Source organism: Electrona antarctica (assembly GCF_951216825.1).
Source record: "Electrona antarctica genome assembly, chromosome: 23".
Classification (NCBI taxonomy): Eukaryota; Metazoa; Chordata; class Actinopteri; order Myctophiformes; family Myctophidae; genus Electrona; species Electrona antarctica.
In genome coordinates this window covers 16,051,432-16,072,254 of record NC_136804.1, presented here as the reverse complement: position 1 = coordinate 16,072,254, position 20,823 = coordinate 16,051,432, and the positions used below count along the sequence as shown (strand labels likewise).

The 20,823-nt window shown below is 42.1% G+C and overlaps 1 protein-coding gene across 1 annotated transcript in view; it reads right to left on the bottom strand.

Moving 5' to 3' along the window:
- The window catches only part of gsap (gamma-secretase activating protein), a 67,327-nt gene that overhangs the window by 41,349 nt on the left and 5,155 nt on the right, over positions 1-20,823 (bottom strand). The window contains exons 6-22 of the mRNA XM_079494342.1: positions 19,979-20,067; positions 19,118-19,187; positions 18,690-18,739; positions 17,577-17,687; positions 17,157-17,213; positions 16,949-16,995; positions 16,050-16,135; positions 14,177-14,254; positions 13,714-13,806; positions 13,310-13,402; positions 12,526-12,706; positions 11,600-11,762; positions 10,650-10,719; positions 4,961-5,040; positions 4,455-4,535; positions 2,286-2,408; positions 1,828-1,883 (exon numbers count right to left, since the gene is read on the bottom strand). Coding sequence (XP_079350468.1) covers positions 1,828-1,883; positions 2,286-2,408; positions 4,455-4,535; positions 4,961-5,040; positions 10,650-10,719; positions 11,600-11,762; positions 12,526-12,706; positions 13,310-13,402; positions 13,714-13,806; positions 14,177-14,254; positions 16,050-16,135; positions 16,949-16,995; positions 17,157-17,213; positions 17,577-17,687; positions 18,690-18,739; positions 19,118-19,187; positions 19,979-20,067 — 1,528 coding nt within the window. The remainder of the gene's footprint in view (positions 1-1,827; positions 1,884-2,285; positions 2,409-4,454; positions 4,536-4,960; positions 5,041-10,649; positions 10,720-11,599; positions 11,763-12,525; positions 12,707-13,309; positions 13,403-13,713; positions 13,807-14,176; positions 14,255-16,049; positions 16,136-16,948; positions 16,996-17,156; positions 17,214-17,576; positions 17,688-18,689; positions 18,740-19,117; positions 19,188-19,978; positions 20,068-20,823) is intronic.

Sequence of the window (20,823 nt, the reverse complement as noted above, 5' to 3'; positions counted from 1 at the left end):
AGTGGGGAGGTAGCCTCGCTAATAAGCCAGACGCGAATCTGCCGTTGGCAAAAAATAAATTGCCACGTGACAGTGTGATATGAGTCTGTCTTATTAGCCAGGCTAGGGAGGAGGCTTCACCTCCGCTTTATCACTTACTCATACCCAGACTGTATGACGGAAGCATTTGAAAATTCTGAGATGCAATGGTCTGGCCAGGCCATTTAAGTACCGGTATCTCTAGTCAGAAGCTAATACCGGTACTTAAATAAAATAGCAGATCTACAAGCTCTCCGTATAACGACGCGTTGTCAGCTTTTAAATTATCAATTTTCGCTACTTTTGTGCGACACTCTTGTACGAAGAAGAAGGGAGTTCATTTAAAAAAGAAAACATAACAAGTTGAAATATGGAGATACAAGATTTCAGTACAATAGTACAGTAGGACAGTTCTGCATTGGTGTCCTTATGTAGTCCCATACTAAAAATAAAGAGAACACTTGGGAAGAAGATTTGTTATTGATAATGGTCTTGAAAGGCTTTATGTAAACTTGTAAAGGCTATGTTTCATTTGAGAGTATTTAGCTGCGATTTTCTCTGCACGGGACACTGTCGTATCACTAGACATTATCAGCGATCAGCAGCTGGTGCTGAAGGAGCCATTCTATCTGTGTGTCATTGGCCAGTTGTGGGCAGGTCACCTTGAGGGGTGGGGAGGGTCATATCAGTCGGCCAGGTGCACAGATAAGGAGCACAGCTACAGAGAATGCCTCCGCCTTTTGAGCTGAGGAGCGCTTTGGATATCATGTCCACAATACCAAAACGCTCGCCCCAAAACACGCTCTCCCCGGGGCAAATCCAGCGACCTCGGGAACGGTCGCCACATTGTATTCCTAAACGTAACCTCAGTAAACGATGCCTGAAACTAACCTCCTTCCTAAACGTAACCTCAGTAAACGATGCCTGAAACTAACCTCCTTCCTAAACGTAACCTCAGTAAACGATGCCAGAAACTAACCTCCTTCCTAAACGTAACCTCAGTAAACGATGCCTGAAACTAACCTCCTTCCTAAACGTAACCTCAGTAAACGATGCCTGAAACTAACCTCATTCCTAAACGTAACCTCAGTAAAACGGTGCCTAAACCTATACCTAAACGTAACCTCAGTAAAACTATGCCTAACCCTTGGAATACACGGTGGACAGTCTCTGTAGTAGACCACAGCAAAGACTGCACTTTCTCCGTCGTCTCAGGGTTCACAGTGTTGACCAAAAATGTATGTCAGTGTTCTACCGAGCGATCTTGGAAAGCCTGGTTAGATTTGACATCACAGTTTGGTTCGGTAATCTCCGATTGTCCAAATTGTCCGAATTGTTCAGATTGGTGCAGACTGCAGGGAAGATCATAGGAGTAAATGTAAAGTAAAGTAAATGGTGCATTTATATAGAGCCTTTATCCAAGGCGCTTTACATAGATTGTGCATTACATTCACCCATTCACACACACATTCATACACCGATTGCGGCGGAAGCCATGCAAGGTACCAACCAGCACATCGGGAGCAATTTGGGGTTCAGTGTCTTGCTCAAGGACACTTCGACATGTAGACAGGAGGAGCCGGGATTCGAACCGCCGACCCATGGATCATTGGACGACCTGCTCTACCTCCTGAGCCACAGTCGCCGTAACACAACTCCCCTCTCTGCAGTCTATTTATGAGCAGGCTACAATAAGACAGGCTCAAAAAAGTGTCAGTGATGTTAGCCATGTTTTACTGTACATGAGTAGTTTGTACTTCTGCCCTCTGGTAGATCTATAGCAGCAGTCATGGAGGAAGACAAACCTACTTGGTTGTGTTGTCCATGTGTCCCACATGACTTGAAGACTTTCTGCCTTCACACCTCTGGAAAAAACAACCAACAAAACAGTGTCAGGAAACGCACGCACACACGCTCGCTCAGAAGAGAAACTGAGACACACACACACTGCATCTCTTCCATCAAAGTGGAGGGGGGGAGGCATGCATGTAGAATGTAAATAAATCAAATGAAGCTCTAGTTCTGTCATTGCACGTGCTACGATTTTAATGAGATAGGCGCACACACACACACACACACACACACACACACACACACACACACACACACACACACACACACACACACACACACACACACACACACACACACACACACACACACACACACACACACACACACACACACACACACACACACACACACACACACACACACACACACACACACACACACACACACACACACACACACACACACACACACACCAGTTTGTCCCAGACGTTCATTAAGTGGGAGGTCTTGTATCTGGGGTTGGGGACCGCCTCCAGGTACCTCATCCTGTCCGTGTTCCACTGCAGGTCTGCCCAGAAACCCTGCAGACTCCTGGCCTGGACACACACAAAACAAAACAACTACAGTAGCTCCAGATTCCCATTATTTTCCTGTAAATCAGTGGTTTTCAACCCTTTTCATGTCAATGTGACATGGTCAATTATTTATTCTGCATTTTGAGCCTCTCAGACCCAAAACTGAAGAATATTTTATCGTCGTTGGACAAGATTTTGTCCAAAATTCCATTCTGTAACAGCTTCTACTAATTTAACGGCCAATACTTATGGAATGGATGGTCATGGTGATTTTCTGTTTCGGTTTCTGTTTGGTTGGGATCCTTCATGATTCCGGTTCCTGAATGATTCCCTCTTAACGGTCTGATTCCTTGACCGTTCACTTTATTGATTCCTATATTTAAAAAATCTATATCATTTTCACTTATTTATTATAATTAATAATATAATTAATAATCAACACAAATTCAACCATACATACAATATTGCATACATATTGTAGTGGTTCTCAAATTGGGGTTCAGGGATCTGGATTACTTGAGAGGGTTCCAAATGGATCCTTACAGGTCTGTAACTCAGAGTGTAGAATTGGAACCAAAGGGACCCATTTGTACACTCTCAGAGTTATGGTGGTTAAAACTTTTCAGAACCACGTACCGGTATTGTAATTAGCCCTTCGCCTTCTTCACCCCAAAAAGCAATTGTCATTTCCTCGTATTTCTAGTTTATTTAAATAATGTCATGCACATTTGTCCAGTGTATAGCCTACTGCAGGCCTGGTTGACTAGATTTAGAAGACAAAAGTGAAAGTACTCATTGTGCAGAATGCCCCATTTCAAGTTTTCAAATGTATAAAATGTTTTGAAAACAGCAAGCATCGCAACACATTGTGAGCTTGTAGATCGGCTATATATGTGCTGTACATTCAGTGGTTAATGTATGTTTTGTAATTATAATCAAAATCTACAAGGTACTACAAACTAGTAACTAAAGTTTTCAATATACATAGCTGAGCATAGACACACACAATATTCAGTAACAAAGACGCATGCGCGCGCACACACACACACACACACACACACACACACACACACACACACACACAAAATGCAAAAGCCTGCCGCACACAAATCAGCTACAACAGATCTGATGCATAAATCCATAATGCATTGAAGATAGCAATCTGTTTCTTTTCTAGTGTGGAAAAACCTACAGCAAGAGGAAAAGTGTAATTCATCACAAGGCAGTTATCTCTGCTAGAGAAAGCACACAGTTTGTTACTTAAGATGTACAGCATGTGAATGAGGCTGGACGGAACAAGAGCCCGGCTGGCTCAATGTCTGGCTCGTTGAATGGCTGATGAAGTGACTAAATGACTCATTGAGTGATTTGCCAGACAAATAGAATGTGTAGCTGTAGCTGTCTCGCTCATTATTTGACTGGCTGAGAGTCTGCTTGTTGCTCTGATTGAACGCTTATATCTTTACCTCAGTGGTTCCCAACTTTCTTTTAACCTTACATCTGACAAAAGTAGTTCTGCACACTTTCCTTGCTTTAGTTTACTACGACGAATAGCTGATCTACAAGCTCACAGTCTCTCTCACTGCATCAATAAACCTCCTCTTTGGCTTTTCTCTTCTTCTCTTGCCTGGCAGCTCCATCTTCAGCATCCTTCTCCCAATGTACCCCTCCTCATCCCTCCTCTGCTCATCTCCATCTCAACCTCGCCTCTCTTGTCTTATGTACCTAGTCAGTATACAGCTCAGTGGAACAGTACTGTACCTTTCCTCTGAAGACAGGGTCAGCATGCAGCTCAGTGGAACAGTACTGTACCTTTCCTCTGAAGACAGGGTCAGCATGCAGCTCAGTGGAACAGTACTGTACCTTTCCTCTGAATACAGGGTCAGCATGCAGCTCAGTGGAACAGTACTGTACCTTTCCTCTGAATACAGGGTCAGTATACAGCTCAGTGGAACAGTACTGTACCTTTCCTCTGAAGACAGGGTCAGCATGCGGCTCAGTGGAACAGTACTGTACCTTTCCTCTGAAGACAGGGTCAGCATGCGGCTCAGTGGAACAGTACTATACCTTTCCTCTGAAGACAGGGTCAGCATGCAGCTCAGTGGAACAGGACACACCAGGCAGCTTCAGCAAACACTCTGGGACCTCCTGGAACAACAACACCAGAGCCATAGAGTAAGACAGAGTTACGACAACCAGTCCAATGGCAGCTCTTCTACATAGACTTCTTTTGGCGAATAGGGACACCGGAAGTTTACAGAATGCATTGACATGAAATCAGTCATGGCGACTAAGAACTTTAATCCATGAATTTGGCTTTAGTGTCCCTTCCCGCGCGGGAGACCAGGGTTTGAATCACGTCCACTAATATCTACGTAGTGATATTAGTCTGACCATGCCAGGCTACATTTGGGACGGGTCTGAGGTGATTTCTCAAATAGGCTTACTTAATTTTAATGTGCGTTGACACACAATCTGATTATACACGTTACGTTGCAAAGTTTAAACCAGGGTAGCATAAAATTCAAAGCGGTACCCATGTGTGTGTGTGTGTGTGTGTGTGTGTGTGTTACCTTCATGTCAAACACAGAAGAATAAGGCAGTACTTTGTCCAGACTCAGAGACTTGTCATAGCTGATCCTGTACAGTGAGGCTGTCACACACATAGATACACAGTCAAACTGATTGTCAAGGGCAGTCGGTTTTCACTTTTCAACCCTTGTTCTCAAACATTTCCATGTAAAGGAACTCCAATTAATATGTATTTGGCCACAATCAGAAAATATCTTTGTGCACACCCCCAGAAGATTTTTTTTTTTAACACGAACATTTGAATCTCAAGGACCCCCCGCCCCTATTAACTCAAGTCAAGAGTGTACAAATGGAACCAAATTGACCCATTTGGTTCCATTTGTACAATCTCAGAGTTCCATTTGGAACCAACTGAAGGAACCCTGTGGTCCCTGAACCACTATCACTACAATTAGCACAATATGTAGAATTAGGATCAGTGGCGTGCACAGATAGACACTAGGGGGTGCTAGAGCACCCCCTGCCCTTTTGGCAATGTGCCCTTTTGAAAAAAGAAAAAATATATATATTTCTTTTATGTACAGTGTACACTGTACAGTATGTGGACCATGGTGACATTGATCAATTCTTAATAAAAAGCTTCTAATATATTATTTAGTCCCCAGAATCTATAAATCCCACACTATTTAGGCAACCGGCCGGTTCCACGTGCTGCACAAGGTGCCCTTTTTTCCTTGAGCACCTGCCCCTCTAAATGTCTGTGCACGCCCCTGATTAGGATGTATTGTTATCATTCTAAACCCGTTTCTGCTGTTCTACATACAGCCAGAAATCTCAGATTGAGGCTTTAACTTTGGGTATTGCTAGTTTGACCGGTTCCCCATGCCAACAGAACGCACAGGATTCTGTTGGCATTTTGCCTTTTTTGCCGTGGACCCGGATCCAGATCTTCAAATAGAAAAATCAACAGGAAGTAACATTTGTATTAAAAAAATAAAACAGTACAAGTTTTGGTGATGCTCTATATTGTCTGAATCAACTTGGTTTGTTTACGTACTAAAAGAGTGACTTTGAGAGCTGTTTCAGCGTACACTGTTAGTCAATGACGAGCATAATTTGAATTATCAATTTCTAATTACTGGAGCAGTTTTGTTTTCTTGTCCACATTTGGAGTTACATCATGGCAAGGTAACCAACTACACAACCCAAACCTCTACAAAGTGGTCTAACCTTTAACATAGCATCACAATCAGTTTAATCACTTTTTTATTAATAGTATTTTAAGATATTTTTTTGTTGGGGGGGGGGGGGGGGTCTTTTTCTGCCTTGATAGAAACCGTAGACTGACAGGAAATGGGGAGAGAGATGAATGACATGGAGCAAAGGTCGTCGGGATCGTGAGTCGAACAAACATTTTTGAATCTTGACTTTAGGAAAATGTTTGAATACATTTGAAACGTTTTCATGTAAATGTTCTCTTGTGGGGGTCCTTGGCACAAAGTATTTTCAGATAAGGGTCTTGACCAAATATATATATCAATTTGGGGAGGATCCTCGACATGAAAAAGTTTGACAATCACTGGTCTTCACACTCCACATGAGTTGGTATAACAACTGAAAAGTGAAAATGAAAAACAACCAAAAAGTTGTTCAAACTAAATTGATTGTCAACCAAGAGAGTGATTATCTTAATTGCCATCCAAACAAACAAAAACGAACACATAATGCCAGCGGCCATCTGTCTCACGCTCTCCCATTATTAAATGAAAACCACATCACTGCCTTCCCTGGGACAATGCAGGGAAATGATTTCCAGCACTTTTGCTCAACATTGTAATCATTTCATTCATTCTCTGTCCATCGTTTATAGTTTACTTTAGTTTTGGTATCTTATGTTTTCTGATTCGTATATTTAAGAGTGCTGTTGTAAAATACTGACTTGTATATTGTTGATATGTGTTCTGTATTCGGCTACATTGAAAATGAGAGCCTGTCCCTCAATTGTACTCCGAATTGAAATAAAGGTTATGATGATGATGATTAGAGACGGTCACAACATTCCAGTTCCAACAAGTTCATTTCAAAAATTATATTATTCCTTTGCACTTAGTTCACCTCACACTGGGGCTTAAGGCTATTATTATATGCCATTTCCTTCGTTCTCTCTCATTTACATAATTTCACTGAGCTGTGTCCTCTTAATAAAAACAGTGTTAAAGCATATCCAAATGATAAATATTATACTACTATGAAAAAAGTTCCTTCATGCTCAGAAATGCTCCCCTAGCATTTTATTATCACCACGCGCTTTAAGCTTTAATAAACTTGCTACGCGAGTATACCATCTTCTAGCGCAGTGTTTCCAAACCAGAGGTGCGGGACCCCTTTGGGGTCGGGCGCCAAAGTTCACTGCATAGCAAAACAAAATTCACGGTGTTCATTACTAGAACCAGAATCACAGATCTTGACAATATATCCATAACCTCTGCAAGTGGTTCTACAATAGAGAGGGTCAAATAACAACGTGGCATCTGGCTTGATAAGAAACTGCCGTTTAAATTTCATGGTGATAATCTTGCCTCCAAACTGAGACAAAAAAACAAAACACAAGCCAATCGGGATGGAATATGGGAAATGGGACAGATCCGTGTTAAATGGTAAATGGTGCATTTATATAGCGCCTTTATCTAAGGCGCTTTACATAGATTGTGCATTACATTCACCCATTCACACACACATTCATACACCGATGGCAGCGGAAACCATGCAAGGCACCAACCAGCACATCAGGAGCAATTAGGGGTTCAGTGTGTTGCTCAAGGACACTTCGACACTAACTCTGGGGGAGCCCGGGTTCGAACTGGCAACCTTGCGGTTACCATCCAGCCACTCTACCCCTGAGCCACCGCCGCCCTTATGGTCTCTATGGTCATGTGTTGATCACATGACCATAGAGATATTTGTCTCCACCAGGCCGAAGGCATGGGGAGAGAGTATGTTTTGCACTCCGTCCGTGTGTGTGTCCGTCCGTGTGTGTGTCCTTCCGTGTGTCCTTCCGTCCGTCCGTTACCAGCTAATCTCCGGCACCGTTAACCCGGTCGATGCCAAACTTTGCACACACACTCCCTGGATGACAACGATGAACCTCTGCCCTGCATTTTCCAGAACGGCCTGTTATAGCGCCACCATGAGGCAGCTTTTCACATTGTTTACCTAAAACTGCACCGATCTGCGTGAAACATTGCATGCACACTCCCTAGAGGCCAAGGACAAACCTTTCACCTGCATTTTCCGCATCTGCCTTTTATAGCGCCACCAGGAGGCCGACTTTTGTAAAACACATTTTTTGATATTACTCCTCCAGATTCTGTCCAAAAATCTCACAAATCGTTACACAGTATCTCTATGGTCATGTGCTCAAGTCGGATCTGTCCGATATTTCATATTCCATCCTAATTGGCTATAATTGGCTTTCACAGTTTGCAAGATTGCCCCGTTTTGAACAAAAGCCTCAAATCATGAACGCAGCATGCAATTTACGTGAAATCTTTCACACATTTTCTTACTAGGCTGAGGAATATATCCCACCCTTTTCACATTGGCCTGTTATAGCGCCACCAACAGGTTGATTTTTGCAAAACACATTTTTGGAACAAAATGCCTCAAGTCATCCAATTGCCATCAAAGGCAAACATGTTTATATTACTCCTAAACATTTTGCCAAACATCTCACACAGTCCTATCCTCCTGGTGGAGACCTATGCCCAGAAGGGCACTTTTTCTAGTTTATACTGATTTGCGTGATGTATGGATAATGCAATGAAATGTGTTAAAAACGGCCTCAGGATGGCGCTATAACAGGCCGTTCTGAAGAATTTGGGGAAGAAGTTAGTGTGTGTAGGGAGTGTGTGTGCAGAGTTTGGCATCGGCCGGGCCAACAGTGCCAGAGATTAGCTGTACACGGACGGACGGACAGACACATGGACAGAGTGCAAAACATACTCTCTCCCCATGTAGCTGGGGAGCCACAGGCCCCTAGAGGTTAAGGAATAGAGATTAACCTGTGATGTCATGACATTTTATTTGTGTTTTTTCTATTCACTTGGTCATTAAGGTCCACAGAATGAGAGGCCTGCTCTGCCGGAAACATTGCGAAAAAAATGTTACAGCCATTTTTGTATACCACACCAAGCACACCATAGACAACCAATATAAGGCAACATTTTCCAAATTTCATCATACTTTAAGTAGCATGTGGCATGTCAAACTAGGGGATTTTCATGATTCTGAATCCATTCCAAGCATTAGTTTTTGCACGAAAAACACTCCTTGGCCGTTTCTTGATGTTTCACAATGTTTCCGGCAGAGCAGACCTCTCATTCGGTGGACCTTAATGATCAAATGAATAGAAAAAACACAAATAAAAGTATGTAATGACATCACAGGTCCTCTCAAATTTTGGGCGACTGGCTCCCCGGGTAATAATGCCTTCGGCTTGGTGGAGACAAAAAAAGTATTAAATAAAAAATGTATTATTGAAGTCACTTTCCTCTCAGTTGTAGATTATGGGGATGTTACTTATAAGATTGCTGCATTATGTTCTACTTTAGCTATTGAAAAATAGAAGATCTACAAGCTCATGAGCTTGTAGATCTGATATTTTTGAAAAATCGTGAAAATGTGGCACAAATCTTTGAATATATATTCTTTCAAAGCGAACGTTTTTAACGCAAATATTTGCTTCTGGGGGGGTCCCTGGAACAACATATTTTCAGATGGGGGTCGGTGACTTTTTTCGTATGTACAGTACCTCGTTGCCGATGACGCCTTATCACGCCTTTTTTAATATCAATTGATTACGGTGCTCAGCTGCGTCCACTTTCCCCCTGTAACACTCCCATTTCGATCCCGTGAAAAGATCCGGCACAAGCGGAAATGAAAATTCCGCTGGCTTATGCTTGCTATGGGACATAGCAACTTAGAACGTAAATATCTCGGAATCACTTTTTAGATAAAAAACAAGCTGGTTTGCGTCTGATGTATCTAAACGATAGTATTTTGCTCACCAAAAGTATGTTTTGGGTGGATTAAATGACAATCGCGGGACATGTTATATAGCAGATTTAACTTCCTGACTCAGAGGTTTCCAGCCAACACGGCTTCAAGTTAAGAGTACCACTCATTGACAATGAATTATGGCAACGAGAACCCAACCACCAGATGGCACCATGGCACTGGGTGAGTTAAGCTACATTCAAACCTGGATAGTTTGGATAGCAAGGTGAGTGGGGCGACGTGAACGAAGTGAACGGTCACCTGTTGTTTTCGCCTCAGCTGGAAAAATCCAAGTGAAGCGACCTACGCTCCCTCTCGACTCCACCCCATCATGGATGATAATGATGATGAAAATGAATGGTTAAAATGTCTGTAAAACACAAGTGCATCCGTATGTGCGTGCATGCACTTGTAGGGGGCCCCAGCTTTATCAGTTGTAAGAAGAGGGGCTCCAAGGAAAAAAGGTTGGGAACCAATGCTCTGTATTTTCTTTCGATTCACACTACTTGAGTGTAAACTCTCAAGAGTCTCTAAATTAACAGCCACGATCGTGCTCCATTCGCCATGTCTTCTTCACGTGACAATGACATGAAGGGAGAAAGGGTAAAGTCAAACCATTAGCTCTATTAGCTGTGTTAGGCAATCAAAACAACACATACAAAAAGAATGACCCACCTAGAATGAATTCCTGGATCTGGTCAAAGGATTCAAAGGCCATCTGGTTGTCACACAGCCAATCAATGATCTGTGGGAGGATTCTGCATTAACAGTTGTACTTTAAAATCAGGGGTTCCCAAACCATTCAGCTCAAGTTCCAAAAGATACATTTGATGTCTCTCCGGGACCCAAAATTACATGAAGTTAAGTTATGCCCTTTTTAAAAGTTAAATTAGGCGATCTACTAGTTCTCGTGTCATGAACTAGTAGATTGGCGTCTTCAAAGTGTAAACAGCACACATAAAGCAGAGAAGTGAACACAGAGAAGGTGAAATGGACTCCGGCATTTTTCTCTACAAAGCCTCCAGAGCTGATTATTTCTGCAGACAAACAAAACAAAACGTCAGCTATAGAATGAAGGGTAGAAGAGTTGCAGTGCTGGCTCCATTAGGTCCGACTGCATTAACGTCACTACCGTCTCCGTCTCTCCGGCCTACAGTACCTTCACTTGCCAGTTCAAGTAATTCCCCAGAACAAAAAAGACCACATTTGCTGCAATCGAGCAGAAGAGTTTATTTATATTGACATTATCATTTAGAGCTACTGCCATTAGACAACATCTAAAACATGGTCAGCACTCTGTCCAATAACCCGTCGTTCTTACTGGCAATTTGAACACAACTGTACTGGCAGTCGGGCATGATTCAGCCCACTGACAACCACTCAAAGCATGCTGGACACTACTGCCGACCGCTTTCCAAAGCATACCAGATAATTGTTATTCCTGTAATACGTTGACTGTTTTTACGGTTGTTGCCTTTGCTTGTATCTCTCTGTGGGGTGGGTCAATTTGGGCTCTATTTGTAAAGTGTCTTAATTGAGACAACTTGTTGACTGATTTGGCACTATAAGAATACTGAATTGAACCGTGCTTTTTAGGAAGAGCCAGTTGCGGGTCATCCCCCTACCTTTAGCTCCAGCTGGGGGTCATCTCCCATGTAGTCCAGCAGACAGTGGAGGGCGGCCAGCCGCTGGGCGTCAGACCTCCTGCTGCTATGGCGGGCAGGGTGGGTGGGCCAGATGGGTGCGCCGTCTTCAGGTCCCAAACTGGGACAGATGTCGGCGTTCTGCCTGCAGGGTGGGGGAAAGAGTGAGTCACTGCATGGGCAGCTAGGACATTTAGGGCTCTATTTCTATTTTTACTATTTTGAAAAACATTTTTAAATTGTTCAACTGGCCGATCTACATTGACGCGTTATGAGCTTGTAGATCGGCTATTTGAACTATTCAGAAATGTATTTAAAAATAGTAGAAAAAGGCAAAGAAGTTTAGGGATAAAAGGTAAGGCACTGACAAAAATAGGGCCCTATGTGGAAGAACTGGTGGTGAGACAGACAGACGGCAAAGAGACAGATCGCTGGCATGCAGAGGGAGAAACAAAGAGACATGAAGAAGGAAAGAAAGACCGGCAGTGAGACTACCGTATGAGGAATGTCAAGACCGGTAAAAAGCACCTTAACGTGTCCAAAATATATGCCAAATACCCCCATAAGAGAAGATTTTTGCGGCTCTAGCAGTGATTCTCAACCATTTTCATTTCAATGGTCCCCGGTTTGACCTGAATTAGGCTACGGTCCCCCCATTTAATGGCATTTCTATCTCTGGGACCCCAATGTATATTGTAAAATCAAAGTTAATTTAACTCTGAGAGTGTACAAAATAAATGGGTTGGGTCCATTTGGTTCCATTTGTACACTTTCAGAGTTCCAGACCCATAAGGGTCCATTTGGTTCCTAAACTATCATTTAGCTGGAGACCCCCTGGAACTCCCTCAAGGACCCCTGGGGGTCCCCGGACCCCACTTTGGGAACCACTGATCTAATTGACAACTCACTCTGGTGTGCAGGCAGGCAGGTCTCCGTACAGTATCTGGAAAAGGTAGGCGGGGTTAAGTGCAGCCGTGTAGGCCCGCCCACTGGCCAGATCCAGCAGGGAGGCGGTGGAGTCCTTGTGCTGCTGACCCAGTGCCACAGTACTGAACACCAGCCCCGGAAGACCCAACACTGCTTCAGAACCTATAGTTTAACACATAGAAGACCCAACACTGCTTCAGAACCTACAGTTTAACACATAGAAGACCCAACACTGCATCAGAACCTACAGGTTTACACATAGAAGACCCAACACTGCATCAGAACCTACAGGTTTATGCACATAGACAGAAGACCCAACACTGCCTCAGAAGAAGTAGGTCGGGAGTGACTTATTGTCGGTATCAGCTGGTAACACGCGGGAGTCTGTCTGTCCCCGTTACAATGCGCTAGACCCCTGGGAGATGGATTGCTGAGGTGGAGCACCACACCTACCATCAGCTCCCAGTACTTCCCTCAAAAATAGCAGGTCTACAAGCTCGGCACTCAGTGCCGCGCTATGAGCTTGTATATCTGCTATTTTCCAATAGCTGAAGTTTAAAATAAAGGTTAAAGTGGTTAAAAGCTATAAGGTGCATCCTTATATGCATCCCATGTCTTAATGGGATGACACATAGATAGAAGTCCAAACACACAAAAGACCCAATAGCACAACCCATGCCCCCCCTCTATGTCAGTGTGCGTCATGCACAGTACTGACAGTAGTACATGTGTATGTGGTGACATAGAAGGAAGTGGGAGTCTTACCGGACAGGAAGAGAGAGTGACAGAGCATCTCCTGCTGTCTGCTGTTGATGCAGTGAAGGAAAGAGCCAGATACACACACCAGCATGTAGAACCCTGCAAGACACACCACTCTGTCAGGGGGCTGTGTGTGTGTGTGTGTGTGTGTGTGTGTGTGTGTGTGTGTGTGTGTGTGTGTGTGTGTGTGTGTGTGTGTGTGTGTGTGTTTAATATTTGTACATTTAAAAACTGTGTACATTGGTGACTATAATCTATCATTCTATTCTATTCAAGCTGATCTTGAGGCCTACAAACCGGGGAAAACTAGTCAACTAGTACCAACAAGGTTAACTAGTGGATTTACTAGTCGACGAGTTGAATAGTCGACTAGTTGCTTAAAGCCCGAGCATGCGTGCGTGCGTACAAACCCATGGAAATAAAGAGAGGATGAAGCTGGGGGTGTGTCTCTGTCTGATGGGGGCTGTTGCTGTTCAGAGCTACTCTGTAGGTCTTACTGCACCCTGCGCACGCGCACACACACACACACACACACACACACACACACACACACACACACACACACACACACACACACACACACACACACACACACACACACACACACACACACACACACACACACACACACACACACACACACACACACACACACACACACACTTTGTAAAGGTTCCAGAAAAGCTTAACGTCAGAAAATGACAAATATTGTTAAATGCCTTAATTAATTGAATACACATAACAAGCCCAGTCTAGGGTTGTGTTATCGCTTTAACGATCACTGTAAACCGTACCTGATTAATTGAAGTATTCAATCAATCAAAGCTTGTGGGGATCCTCACGACGTGAACACACACACACACACAACCCTACCTTTGTGAACCAGGACAATGGTGTAGGTCAACTCCTGGTTGTCATTTGGAGGCTGGCTGTAGCACACACACATACTTCCTGTAAACATCCACAAGAGGGTGCTGTTACTACATCAAAGGACACTTTTTTTACTGGTTCAGTGGTTCTGAAACATTTTCATTTCAAACACCCCCATAACTAAACTAAACTGTGAGAATGAACAAAATGGAACCAAACAGACCCTTACTTTGTACACTCTCAGAGTTACAGACCTGTAAGGGTCTGTTTGAAACCCCCTGGACCCCACTTTGGCCCCTTTTCCACCAAAATAACTTTGGTTCTAGAACTGGTTCCGTTCCAGCCTTGGTGCTTTCACGGAACCAGCGGCCATTTTTTTCAGTTCCTAAAGCAACTTTTAGGGTTCTGAACCAATTCATTTTCAGTGGAAACACTCTGAACTGGGTCAATATTAGGCAGGGGAAAAAAGAACCGAACCGCTTCAAGAGGGGCCTGTGAGAGCCACAGAACTTCGTTTGTTTTGGGTTTCATTTTTACTACCACTCAATCAAGTTAAATTGGCCCCTACACTCATCCATGTACAGTATTTTAGCTCAGTTAGCGAGCAGTGTGTTTACTGAAAATAAAGACAGGAGCTATTGTAGACGAAAATCAGTGATTCATTATTAAGAGTTGTAGCATTAATTGAGTCAAATCGTTGAAATCAAAAAATGTAATACGTTTTACATAAAGATCAAGAAGTACTTATTAGGTATTTTGGGTATATTTACATTGGTTTTTATTTAGTTTGAATTATTTCAATATAAATCAGTAGAAAGCGGAACGCTCACCCTGAGAGGTTCTTGTATTCTTGTATTTGTTTTACTGAGGATAAGATTAGAAATAAGTATAGGGTTAGGCATAGTTTTACTGAGGTACAGATTAGGAATAAGGTTAGGTTTAGGCATAGTTTACTGAGGTTACGTTTGGAGAATACCTGTGGGCGACCATTCCGAGGTCACCAGATTCGCCCCAGGGCGAGCGTGTTTTGGGGTGAACGTCCTTGTATTCAAATCAGTTAGATGACACAGAAAACACATTCTGTGCACTGTATATGAGGGAATGATTTGTTGCTTTCTAACTGGCATGCAAATTCCTTTCTTTCTTACTATTCCAAACTTTCAGGAGATCAATTATGATTGAGTGCTGGCAAACATGCTTGAGAAAAACAGCCACAGCGTACAGCGTACAGTATCTGACATAAAATCACATTGGAATTTGGGACCCGTGGTATGTTTACAGTAAAACAAATCACGATATTCATATTTAACATGCCTTCTGTTTCCTCATCAAGTGAATCTATCAATTCTCTTTTCTGCTAAAAGCTCATGAGTCTACCCTAAAAAAAGGGAAGTTCTGTCTTTAAATGAGCAAATACTATAAACACCTGACTTGGTGCCGTTGACAAACTCACTAGTTTCTTGTGTCACCTGTTTTAATTGACGCAAAATCTTGTTTAGCTATTGATTCAGCTCTTTGTCATAGATCAGGTCATATGATATTTCATATTGTCATTTGTCTACATAAGAACAGACCTATAACTTGTATTTCATGAAGGCAAACCTTTTGGCATCTAAACATGTGGTTGATCAAGTTGATTATGTGATTAATTCCATCATACTGGTATCTCATTTGTATTGTAACTTAATTTTAGCATGACTTTCACTTACTCTCTTGTTTTCAGGCACAGGTCATGGTAAAGACAGAGGGGAAAGCATGAGATAAATGAAAACATAGTACTGTATTATTAATATGAAGGCTTTGTGGGTGTGTTTGGCATGACGACATACAACTGAACATTAATGTAAAAATGTGTGTGTGCGTGCACGTGCGTTACCTATAGTGTTAGTGAACACCTCCATCCTAACCAGTTCATGCTCTGCTCTCTCCTGGTGGTAATGATCAAAGCCCACATTCACAAACCTAGTAGACATAGACAAGCACAAGTATACAAAGTTTAATACGTGTAATAATAAGCAGTGGTGGAAAAAGTACTTGTATGTTTTAAAAACTCTGTTACAAGTGAACGTGCATAATTCAGAATTTACTTGAGTAAAAGTACTGGTAAAAGAGTAAAAGTATTGGTATGAAAATGTACTTAACTATGGAATCATGCATTTCCCAGTCAGTCAGTGTATCACTCAAAATCCCCATACATGGGGAAAGCCCCATATATTAGTATATTGGGCTTTAGTATATATGTCAGAACTTGTTCTGACATACAGTATATCCTATGTCATTTGTTGATCGTTCCCATCCATCCTTCCTTTTCGATGTCTCCCTTTTGACTGATACCTGTCCATTTAAAACTCTAGACGGGCCTGCCCCAAAGTTATTTGTGCATCCGCAGCCGGCGGAAACTAGAGTTCTCAATAGGCCCAAAGATTAAGGCCTGGCCTTACCTGGGCGAACACATATACCCAAACTACATGAACAATGAACTTTTCCATGGTGTTACAGCCTTGTATCCTTTTTAAAACCTTTTACATGAGTTTAATATTGTTATTTATTTACTGTTTTTATGTATGTGTATTGTGGAGCACCCCCAACCTAAGTTTTTCACTTTGTGTGACAATAAACATCTTGAATCTCACGTGAGGTGTTGTGAGCTTGTAGATCGTCTATTTTCACAATATGTATCTGTGTAACCTAGTCAAACAAAATGTAATGCCTACAACTCCAAGTACTTGAAAAAGTTGAGAATCACTGGTCTATGCCAACAGCTATTTGTCTCACCTCATTGAAGGGAATGGATTTGGGGGCAGCTCTATTGTCAGCTCAAACTGTTAAAACAAACAGATTTTCTCACATGAATGTATATTTTATAACATTTTCAATTCCTAAAACATCACAATGAAGTTATTTAGTAAAATAAACGTCATAAAATCAAACAAATCAAAATATACAGTTGTTTTTAAAATTCACAATATCTTGGATGTCTTACCACTGTCTCACAGTTGTGGGTGGGGTAGAACTGGACCGCTCGCAGCACATATTTGTCCTGTAGGTTGACATAATAATAATAAATAATAATAATAATAATAATCACATAAAATACCACAATATTTCACTTTATTGTTCAATATCACACATAATACCACAATATTTCACTATATAGTTCAAGTAAATAATGTGAGGATATTATAGTGTGTGTATCAGAGACACTGCTGAGTGGCATTCTTGTTGTTGTATCATGATTCCAAGACATGTGCCATAAGTTTGTGTAACATAAGTGCACCCGTAATGTTTGTGTCCTTGTGCATTTCCCTTTGTGTGGACATAAATTAATTCTTTAATTCTTTAATTTAATTAAATAAGTGTGTGTGTGTGTGTGTGTGTGTGTGTGTGTGTGTGTGTGTGTCACCTTTTGTGTGAGGTAGTACAGTCTTTGTGTGCGTCCATCCCACTGCACCCAGCTGATGTCTTCTGCTACTCTGTCCACTGCTTTGGACAAACGGTCTGGATTCACCATCACCTGGTTTTCATCACACACACACACACACACACACACACACGCACACGCACACGCACACGCACACAGTTAAGTGTTTAGGTCAGTTGTTCTCAAACCTTGGACCCCAAATTCATATGTATTTGTCACTCCATATGCCCATCTGAAAATATTTAGTGTCAGGACAGGGTCCCCCACACAGCGCGACACGTTGTGATGCCATCACAGCCCACCAAAATACACTTTTGAGAAGCAACGGTGTAGGTAAAAATAAGCAGCCGAGTAGGGATTCAGTATAATTTTATGGGGACACATCAGCGAGACTAATGGCTTCAAAATCGGGTCCGATACTAATTAATACCGCGGTTAGAATCCTGATGCGGTGGCAGATTTTTTTTAAGTCTTCTTGTTTACATAAAAACTTTGGGTGTTATATTTAAGTGATCAGAATTGTCTCTTTGTTTGCTGTTTAATGACAGCAAAAACAACATCACTGTGACTCAACACACTTCACACATTGTGCCAGGTTGATTCTGTTGGGAGGGAAATAACTCTAAACAATCCCTCTCTTTTGATCTGTCGTGACCACAGCATGAAAATACCTCTTTTTGGCATAGGCAGACTAGCACTGAAAACTGGTTCACCATGTGCCCACCTATCCTCCCCGCCGGGAGGGGAAGTAGATTTAGAAAACTAGTTGTAGAATGGGCCTTGGGTCTTAAAGGGATAGTTCGGATTTTTTTTACTTAAGCTGTATGAAATACTTGCCATTAATATAGTGGTTGCAACTGTATTAATTGATTGCCCGAGTCCCGTGGTGGGAGTTCTGCTCTGGTTTTGGTGAAATATGAAGTAGTTCCATCATTTTGTGGGGGGCACAGGGGCCCCAGTGCCCCCACAAAATGACCAGAACTACTTCAAAAAATGAACTATCCCTTTAATGAGTTAAGCCATAATATTAGTAATTTTGCCAACAATCTCAGGGACTCCACTTTGAGAACGAGTGGTGTTGTAGAGAAGCCTTACCACTCTGTAGCCCTCCTGTTTAGTCAGCAGAACATGGTACTGATCCACATCTGAAACGCGCGCACACACACGCACACGCACACGCACACGCACACGCACACACACAGTAATGTTGTCCAATGTATGTATGTAAATACAATATACAGTAACTTGTACAATTGGTGTGGTTGTATGTTGTCCCCCTGCTCTTCTATTGAGACATTTAGATCAAAGATCATCATATCTCACATAGACACATGATTTTGACCTCTATTAGCTCAATGGTAAACGATGCAGCACTTTCGCAGGAAACCGGGTTCAAATCGAGGATAGAAGTAGGAAAGTTACATAATGCAGCTGTAAAGACAGGTTAGTATGGCACATCATGATTTCTTATTCATCATTATTCAGGGAGAAAAGAGATGAGGGGGAGGAGAAGAGAGACTCACATCCATCCTCAGCTAGCAGCAGCAGGTGACTCTCCATCACTGTGGCCTTGTCCGTCTCTGGGTAGAGAAACTGGGTAGAGAAACAAAGCACAGTGCCACACTATATCTGAATGAATGCTTTGTGCATGTTTACTATGCGTTATTATGGTTTCTTATGGAGCTTTCTTGTCTTTAAAAAAGTACTATATCGGCATCAATACAGGCACTTGTCTATTTGCCACTTCCATTATATATAAACATAATCAATTTATTTTAGATTTTCATTAAAACATTACATAGACGTTTGAATTGTCCCTCATGAATCAATCTTTTTTCCAGGGACTCTTTTGGCTAGAATTCTCAAAATGATCTGTGCTTTAAAATGCATAACTATAACTACCCATTAGATTGTTGATTTAATTTATCACAATGCAAGTTTCTGCAAGTAGATTTTCATACCATTTTTGAAAGTAATGGAATCCATTGGTTTCTTCAAGAAATTAAACAAACATTCATGATTTGGAAAATGGTTGGCACTTACAGTAGGCAGCGCAAATGAAAAACGTACCATTATTTTAAAGTTTAAAAGATGGTACCTTTTCTGTTTTCTGATTAACCACTTGACCCTGTATTAGACTAACGCAATAAGCCACAAGAGGTCTCAGGTTACCGGGTATTTTATAATGGCTGAGAGGCGTAGTGAGACACGACACGTAGCGGAGTGTCTCCGACCCTTTCAGCCAGTGTGAAAAAAAACAAAATACTAACCTGTTGCAAAGACATATACGTAGGAACAAATTTTGCTGCTCATAAATGATATAGTAGCAGGAATGATGTTAAATATATTGAACCGAATCTTGGGTGAACGAGCGGGTCCATTACCTGCACTTTGACCCTGCAGTCTACTGCCTTCAGGACTTTGGTGTTGTTGATGGGATAAATCTCTATGAGGAGGGTCAGGCATTTTGATACTATAGAGAGAGAGAGCCAGAGAGCCAGAGAGAGAGAGTAAATGAGAATAAAAGAAAATGAAGGGTTAGGTAAAGAAATCAACATAAATGGTGGCATATACTGTAGACTAGAGCCTGCAGTGGTCCCCAAACGTTTTTGGCCGTGCATCCCCTGTTACCTCCTGACCTAGCTGATGCACCCCCCAACGCTCAGTCTCATAATAATAATCACATAATCACAGAATGTCTGTATACTCCCGCAGCTGCTCTATACATCTCCTTACAACAGTGTTTTTACCGGATGTTGCCGTTTGTGTTAAATAACACCATAAAACTGCTCTGAACAGAAAACACGTGTTTCACACTAGCTCAAAGATCTTTTGAGAGAGCGATAGAAATAGAGAGAAAGTGTGAGTGAGTGAGTGAGTGAGTGAACAGCACAAGGTACAGTCAGGCATTTTGGTCCAAAAAGATTTGCAAAGAAAGACCTTTCCATCCGGGTCCCATGCACTCACACATATATTATGTAGTCATGAACAAGAATCTAAAACAGCAATTGGTCACCTCCTCTCCCTCTGACCTGCTCACAGGTGAAATTTTAGGCCTGTTTTAAAGGAGGCCAGTGATTTGCTTGTTTTAATTAAGGGAAAGGGGCAGGGCATTCCACACCTGAATAGCAGTGAGAATGTATTTGTTTTGTAAGTGGGTGGCAGCAGATCATTGTTTATGCTACCTCTAGTTTTGTGGCTGTGGGTGTCGCTCACTTTTTAAGTAATC